Below are 8,883 nucleotides of genomic sequence, written 5' to 3'. Positions count from 1 at the left end.
TTAAACTTGTCTTCGCAGACTTTCTCTCGTTATCTCAATCCCTCAATAAACAGGGTTTTGGAGACGTCTCTTCCCACCAGGACCAGCTACAGCCTTTCGAAGATTCCCACTGGCCTATGTTCCCCTGTGGTCTTACAAGGAACTATCTCCTAGGAAAAGCAGGTCTCAAGGCTATTCACTTTTCAAGAGAAAAATCTGTCCTGTGGCTTGGCTGCTAGGCTGGTGCCTCCCTCCCCCCCCCCCATCCCATCTTTAAGAAAAGACAGCTGCTGTGCGGGCATCTGGACTGGGTGTGGTGTTTGCAGCGATAAGGGTGGGGATAAAAGGGGGATGAGGGAGGAGAAAGAAGAGGGGAGGTGTGTATTGCCGAGAGGTTGTGGGAGGAGAGCTGACGTTTCCTCGCTCTGGTGACGCTACTCGAGCCGCTTTCTGCTTTTGCAGCTGCCACCCGCCAGCCCCTCGCCCCTACCCCTGTCGGCTTAGCTACTTTGCAAGGAGCCTCCTGATTCTTGGGGCCCCAGCACTAGCAGCTGCAGCAGACCCCGAGGAAGAAAAGGAAGGTAGAGGAGTCTTCGGAGATCGAAAGATCCTAAGCCTAGAGGGTCTGCGCCATGACGGCTTCTATGAGGGAGAGGTTCGACCAGTTCCTGCACCAGAAGAACTGCATGACCGACCTTCTGGCTAAGATCGAGAGCAAGACTGGGGTGAACAGATCCTACATAGCGCTTGGTGGGTCCTTCTCTGCGCAGGGCTGTTCCTCCACTCTGGATTGCCCTTATGTTTATAGCAAATTAATTCAAAGACCTTCCCCTGGGCAAGTCAGCACCTGCTGCTGAAGTGTGAGCTACTGTGCAATTTGGGAATGGGGTACCGGAGGGAATAGGACAACTGGGGCGAGCATGGGATGTGCTCGGCCCGGAGCTGAGCAGGGGGGATGGGAGTGGTGGTGCAGCTGTTACCCAGGGGCTTTCTGGCCACTGCTGACGTTGAGCAATAGCCTCTGGTAAAGACTGAGGAGCCGACTAGAAGCCCTTGCTGTGGGGTTGCTACAACCCGGCCCGCGCCCTTCCGGCCTCCCTAGTCGGGCCTGGGTTGTGTATGGTTCTGGGGAATCTGAGAGATGGTGAGTCACTCCCCACCACGGTCTGGTAGAGAAACCACTGCTGAGGGATCTTGTGTTCTCATGTTTCCGCCTCGGGGAATGCGTGACTGGAGAAAAAAGGGTGTAGTAGGAATAAGAGCTTCGCTGGGGGAAGGGCTAAATTTGAGGGTGTGTTGTTTTCTCCTGAAGAAGGAAATTGGAAAGTGCTGGGGTGCTGACGTGTCCGACTCTTCCTCTGCTCTGGCTGCTATGTATCGCTTTATGTTTGCAGGTTTGGCGCTCCCCCAAGCCTTCTGCCTTCCCTTCTCTACCTTCCCAAACTGAAGTGGGGGCTGGGGTGCATTGGTGAACCTCCCTAGACTCCACCCTTTCAATCTCACTAAATTGAAGTTCTGAGCCAGTCGCTTAACGTTTACTTTTCTTTCTCCTTTTACGTCTTAAGGAAAATTCCTAGAACTCTAGATTTTGCTTCTTGTGAATGTTGGTATGAGGAAAAGAACAAGGAAGAGTGATCCCTGGTAATCCTTATCCGTGACATCTTTTCATTTTGTTTCTTTTCTTCAGGTATCATCGGCTTGGTGGCTTTGTACCTCGTATTTGGCTACGGAGCCTCTTTGCTCTGCAACCTGATAGGATTTGGCTATCCAGCCTATGTCTCGTAAGTGGCTCCACCCTCTGCTTGCCTAACTCCGCCCTATCTCTGTGGGATGTGTGGGAGAATTCCTTCAATCGAGGGGGACTTACACCCCTTCAGTTGAATAGGGGATGTTGGGTAGAGTTCCTTCTATGCTAGGCCTGCTCTTGGACCGCAAAAGATCCTCCTCACTTTGTTGCAGTAACACTTTGCATTTATGGAGCCCCTGCTCATCTTTATTATCTCACTTTCCTATTATACCTTTTCCTCACAACAATGATAGGGTTATATCTTAATTTTACTGGTGAAGAAACAAAGCACATTGTATATTGGTGACTCATCTAATATTTTACACTCTGAGGCCTGAATTCAAACTAAATTTGAGTGACTGATTATAGATTTCATTCTTAGGAGTGGTGGGGTAGGGAAGCAAAGTAGCACTCTACTTTGTCAGTTTTTTGGGTTTTTTTAACTTTTTACTAATAGATCTGAGCTGGTATAGGAAGGTCCCATAGTTGTTTTAGTGTATTTTATCTCTCAGCCTCAGTTTTCTCCTGTAAAAGAGAGTGTTGGAATAGCCTCTGAATCCCTCCAACTCAACACCTCTGATCCTATGATATGAGGGTTTTTATGGAAACAGCCACACTTTATATCCATATACAGTAAAATCACCTTTTATTAATTCAGAACTAAGAGACATTGGCTGGATTGAAGATTTTATTTGAAATATGAAAATAGTTTACATATCGATAGTTAAGTTAAAATATGGTGTTTAAATACTTTGAAAACACTTTAATAGCAAACTTTATACAGTTAGCTAATATGCTCATTGCAAATGATTCTTCTTATTGTTATCCTGAAATTACTTTTTGCTAACATTTTTTAACCTAGGTTGTATTCCTATATATTAACATGGAATAAAACTGTAACTCTCTAGAAAATGTTATACATTTATATGACTTACCACTAATTCAGATGAGAACAACTTTCTTTCCCTTTCAAGGTGACTCTCCAACCTTTCCCAAAGGAACAAAAAGGCTTCATAAACTTTGCTAACTGTATCTTTATAATATCTCATAAATGTGAGGAAGGATAGTAACTAATAAGTTAAAGAACTTGCCCAAATTGTATATTGTGTCACTGTTAAACCTGGAAATAGAGCTAAGAATATTGTGACATTTAAACTAGAGTTACATTAGACCACTAGAAGTCTACAAGCCAGCACCAAGTTAAAAACAGCCTATGCTTTGATTTAAGTAGTTTCCTATTCAAACAGGAAGAGTAATTACATTAATAGTAATTGTGTTAATTTAGTAGAGGCTTCTGGATCTTTATAGACACCTGGGTCCCTGAATCTGAAAGTAGACTTGAGCTCTGGGAATCAGCTATGGGATATTGCATCATATATGGAATTTGAGACATTAGTTTTCTGGGATGACAGAAGTCTCCACCCCCTTCTGTAGTACCAACTGTAGTAACAATTCATAGAGCTCTGGAATATGTTTCAAAGGATTTAAAATATAAACCAGAGTAAGAAAACAGGTTTGGATTTCTAGCCACTGGGAAGATGCTGGAATATCAGCCCCCCAATAAATAGCCTAGAAAAGCTTTCAATATCTTTGTCAGTGATGTAGACAAACTATCTAATATTATCCAGTAACATTTCTTCCCTGTAGTCATACTTTTGCTTGTTTCTACTACTTTCTCCTTATCAGAAAGATGAAGTGGAAACAGTACTGGTATAGGGACCAATCTGATACTTATATATGTGACTATGAGCAAATCCCTTAACCTCTCTGAGACACTTATTTGAAAAATGAGGATAATAAAACCTGTAGTACCTCCCCCATGGGGTTGTTGCAAAGAGCAAATGTATGTAATGTGCTTTGCAAACCTTAGAGCATTATAAAAGTATTAGTTATTATTGTTATTTATCAATCCCTTTTTCTTCTTTTCTTCTTCATGTATGTACATGCTGAATTCCCCATGAATAGATGACTTCATTGAAAAAAATACTTAGGTTAAAACTGAATAAATTTATAATTCATACTTAGCTTTTATACAATGTTAATTTAGGGGGGAAATATGACCTATGTTTGCACCAATGTGAATATATTACTTTTTTTTTTTTTTAGTAAGGCAATTGGGGTTAAGTGACTTGCCCAGGGTCACACAGCTAGTAAGTGTTAAGTGTCTGAGGCTGGATTTGAACCCAGGTACTCCTGACTCCAGGGCCCGTGCTCTATCCACTGCGCCACCTAGCTGCCCCATTACATTACTTTTTAAATGGAAGAAAATTAAAGAAGGGAAATAATCTTGGTTTTTAAAATTTCCCAAAGCTGATTTTTAAACTCCAACTTTATTACCTGGCTTGGCCATTAATCCATATCCAGGATTCTTTCTTTCTTTCTTTTTTTAATGGAAGGCAATTAGCATTTATATAGCATCCACTTTTGCTAGACACTTTACAAATATTTCATTCGATTCTCACAACAACCTTGTAAGGTAGGTGCCATTATTTTCCCAATTTTTGTTTGTTTGTTTGTTTTTCAGGGCAATGAGGGTTAAGTGACTTGCCCAGGGTCACACAGCTAGTAAGTGTCAAGTGTCTGAGGCTGGATTTGAACTCAGGTCCTCCTGAATCCAGAGTCGTTGCTTCATCCACTGTGCCACCTAGCTGCCCCGGTATTTTCCCAATTTTTTACAGTTGAGGAAACAGACAAATGGAGGTTAAGTATTTTTCCCAGAGTTATATAGCTAGTAAGCATCTGGGGTTAAATTTGAATTTGGGTCTTCCTGACTTGAGACCTAAAACCTTATCTACTACAACTACATGGCTTCCTCAGAAACTATATTTATCATTAAAATAGATGGAAGAACTAGAAATATCCTTATTATTAATATCACCATGTTTATTTGAAGTGGTCAATACCAGGTTGTATGAGCAGTGGTCTTCTTTGCTTAAATTTGTATTCATTTTTTAAAAAACTGATAGTGTGAATTTACAAGTTATTTGGGACTTAACACTTTGTAGAAATATTTTATGATCACAATGATGCGAATCTAAAATCTGCATTTGTGGATTTTAAAAATGTAAATATCAAGGTGATGGCAAAAAGCTGTATTCTTTTCCCTTGGGAACTGCTGGACTATAAGATAGGATGGTCTGCATATCTCCAGGGTCCCAGCTGCACAAGCAAATTTCCCAACCTGGCACAGATTGGCTGATGCCTGTCTTGACTCCCAAGGACACACAAGGAGTCCAGTTTGGGATGCAAACAACAAATTATGTCAGCTGGGGAGTAGGGCACTTCATCCTTGATACATTCAGAGCCTCCTTCATGCTTGGAATAAACAAACAAGTTTAGGGAACCCCTTAATAGTCCTTAACAGTACCCAGAACTTTACTATGTTTGTTTATTTTTTTAATGAACTTTGAATTACAGATTTCTGTTACTAATTATGAGAACCATTAAGGACTGTTAAAGGGTCCTCTGACCTTATCTTTTGAGTTGTCATATTTTTCCAGAAACATTGGACCCTGAGCATGCAGGAGGCTCTGATTCTGTCAAAGATGAAGCCCACCCATGCACCCAGCTGGGCCCTTGTACATAAGGAGACCATCAAATCTTCATGGGCTAGCAGTTCCTATGTTTAAAGGATGTGCCTTTTGAGGTTGCTTTGCTCTTCCCCTTTGGGTGGGATTTTGTCCTTTTCCTATCTTTCCTGCACTATTCCCCTCCCATGTCATGCCCCTTAAGGTGGAGTTTTGTGTTTCCTCTTTCCTTTGTCTTGCTGTCATAAATATGCACACTTCTGTATGAATTATGAACTCTTTGGGTTACATGTATATGTTCACTTCTCTTAGAATAAACCTAGTTTTCAAATAAATTTCACGAAGTTGTTATTGTCATTGACAGAACACATTCCTGAGATACTAGCCGCCTCCGTGCTTATTTTTCTGATAATTCTCACCAAGAAAACCAAGATAAGTCAGTTGCATGGTCAATATCACACTAGTGTGAGCCCTGTGGCCAGAAATCTTGTAAATAATGTTGATAATATTCTTAGTGCTTTCTTGAAATTTCAAAATCTATCTACATTCCTATGATGTTTTATTATTGAACAGAGCTCTCCTTATATCTGATCTTAATAGAATTCAAATAGGAAGCATTTGAAATAGGAGTGAATCATCGTATGCAAAGAATAAGAAAATATAACAAGAATTTCTTTGGTGGCAGAAGCTTTTTTCATTCCCTTTCCAGAATTTTTTGTGAGCTTATTTCTTTTAAATTATCTTTTTCATAATGATTATCACAATCATCAATAAACACAGATATTTCAATATGCAGAGAACAAGAAACAGGATTGTTTAAGAAAGTGAATTTATGTTGGTTTCTTATATTATATATATATATATATATATAAATTTACTTTATCAATGGCTTTATTGGGTATTTATTGAGATAATCATGTGGCTTTGGATGTTTTTGTTTTTAAAATGATTATGTTTAATTTTCTCTCCCAATATTGAACAAGCATTTCATCCTTGGTATAAATCCTACTTGGTCATAATGAATGGATTGGGTTTTTTTGATGAATTACCATGGTCTGATAGGATTTTGTTTAAAATTTTAAAACCTATATTCACTAATGATATTGGTTTATATTTTTCCTGTGCTTTATCCTTCCCTAGTTTAAGTATTAGGACTAATTTGTCTCATAAAATGAGTCTAATAGAATGCTTCCTTTCTCAATTTTTGAGAATAATTTGTGTCATATTGATACTATTTTTTAAAATATTTGATAGAATTGTCTTGCAAATTTATTAGGATCAGGAGATTTTTCTTTGGTACTTTTCGTTTCTATTTCTTTGTTTTCTGTTTTGGTAGCATATGACTGTGAACCATAGGTTCTGATAATTCTTTCTACTTCTTCTGGCTTTGTTGTGATTTCACTTAGTTAATTTGTGGGGTTTTAAAAATTTTGATTTTCTGTCCTTTTAAAACATCAGATTGGCTAAAAGGTCATTAATTTTATTATGCTTTTCAAAGAATCAGATTTATTTTTCTTTTCTTTAGTTTTCTGGTGTCTATTCATTTCTCTTATTTTCAGTATCTCTCCTTTTGTGCTTATTTTAGGTTTCTTTATTTGTTGACTTTATAATTTTAAAAAATGAATATTCAATTTATCAATCCTCTTTTTATCTATTTTATAATGTATGTTTTTAGGGATATAAATTTTCCCGAGTACTGTTTTAGCTGTAATTCAGAAATTTTATGTAGTTTCATTATTATTTTCTTTCACATAATTATTAATAGTTTCTCTGATTTATTCTTTGACACATTATTTAGGATTTCATTGTTAAATCTTCATTTAGGTCTTTTATTATAGTATGGTCCATAAAATATTTGTTTAGTTTTGTGGGGCAATGGGGGTTAAATGACTTGCCCAGGGTCACACAGCTAGTAAGTGTCAAGTGTCTGAGGCCAGATTTGAACTCAGGTACTCCTGAATCCAGGGACAGTGCTCTATCTACTATGCCACCTAGCTACCCCCTATATGTTTAGTTTTTAGGCCATTAAACATTTATTTGCAATATCTCTGTAGTCTAGAACATGATCATTTTTTTAAAAACCACTTTCACATGGTGCTGAGAAATATATACATATATTCTTTGGCAGTACCTTTTTGAAGATACCTTAAGTCTTCAGCAATTTGTTTAATACTAATTTTCCCTTGTGCTTACATCATATTTGTCCAAAACTGAGAAAAAAGCACTAAAATCTGCCACTAGTGAATTATTGTCTTTGTCTTCTTGAACTTCAGTTACTTTTTTCCTAATGAATTTAGATGCTAAAGAATTTGGAATACATAAGTTTAATGTATTGGTTTCTTATCTATGGCTCCTTTCATCATAATGTAGCTTCCTTCATCTCTTTTTATGTTGTAGATTTTTGGTTTTGCTTCGATTACATGATTGCAACTCTTGCTTTTTAAAATTCTCTTGATGCATGGTAAATTTTGTTCCAGTTCCTTGTTTTTATTCTATGCATGGCTTTATGTTTTAGGAGTATTTCTTGTAGAGGATTGTTTTCTTAACCTCTCACTTTTTTCATTTTATTGGATTGTCAAATCCATTTACATTTAAAGTTACGAGAGTTAGAATTATATTTTCCTCCATTTGTCTCTCATATTTTTCCCCACCACCACCAAAATTAGTATTTTCCCTGTTTCTCTTTGTAAACACAGTATTTTTTCTCCAGTTATTTTTGTTAATCTATTTTTAAAGTAACCCTATTCCCTCAGACTCTCTTCCCTTCACTCTCATGATCCATACCTCCTCCTGTTTGTTTTACATTTCTCTGGTTTGGAATTTTATATTATTAATTCCTTTTTCCTTTTTCCTTCTAATTAGTTATCTAATTCTTACCCTCTATTTTTTCTCTGTTAAGTAGTTAAGTAAAATTCTCTTTTCTCTTCTTCTCTTAATGTGATTTATTTGTCAGTCTTTAATTTCATTTTCTGTACCTTTTTTTTTCTTTTTTTGGGGGGGGCAAAGAAGGTTAAGTGACTTGTCCAGGGTCACACAGCTAGTAAGTGTCAAGTGTCTGAAGCTGGATTTGAACTCGGGTCCTCCTGAATCCAGGGCCAGTGCTTTATCCACTGAGCCACCTAGTTTCCCCTGTACCTTTTTTTTCCTAAAAAGTATTTCTTGGGCAGCTAGGTGGCGCAGTGGATAAAGCACAGGCCCTGGATTCAGGAGTACCTGAATTCAAATTCGGCCTCAGACACTTGACACTAGCTGTGTGATCCTGGACAAGTCACTTAACCCCCACTGTCCCGCAAAAAAAAAAAAAAGTATTTCTTTTTTATTTTTTACTTTACTCTCTTAAAAGCATACATTATATATGGTAGAATTTGAACTCAGGTCTTTCTGACTTAAGTACACCAGATTCTCTATGTCATGCTGCCACTATAAACATTTCCTAAATCAGATTGTTTACAGATATTTGTGATATCACACAAAAGTAGCAAGATTCCTTAAGCACACAATGGCTAAAGAGAAGCAGTAATCATTTTAAAAATAGTCCTGGATGTTGAGTTAGAGAGCCTAGATTTGACTTTTGGCTTTGTTATGAAAATA

The 8,883-nt window shown here is 37.8% G+C and overlaps 1 protein-coding gene across 2 annotated transcripts in view; it reads left to right on the top strand.

The window, feature by feature from the left end:
• The first annotated feature begins 354 nt into the window (after window positions 1–354).
• The window catches only part of REEP5 (receptor accessory protein 5), a 41,820-nt gene continuing 33,291 nt past the window's right edge, over window positions 355–8,883 (top strand). Inside the window, exons 1-2 of one of the 2 annotated variants that reach the window (XM_043964207.1) lie at window positions 355–729; window positions 1,667–1,760. In XM_043964207.1, coding sequence (XP_043820142.1) covers window positions 612–729; window positions 1,667–1,760 — 212 coding nt within the window. In that variant the 5' untranslated portion in view covers window positions 355–611. Of the gene's footprint in view, window positions 730–1,105; window positions 1,374–1,666; window positions 1,761–8,883 lie in introns of those variants that run through there. The other variant, XM_043964198.1, reaches the window with a different exon arrangement.

This window comes from Dromiciops gliroides, chromosome 1 (assembly GCF_019393635.1).
Source record: "Dromiciops gliroides isolate mDroGli1 chromosome 1, mDroGli1.pri, whole genome shotgun sequence".
Taxonomy (NCBI): Eukaryota; Metazoa; Chordata; class Mammalia; order Microbiotheria; family Microbiotheriidae; genus Dromiciops; species Dromiciops gliroides.
This window is presented reverse-complemented; position numbering and strand designations above follow the sequence as displayed.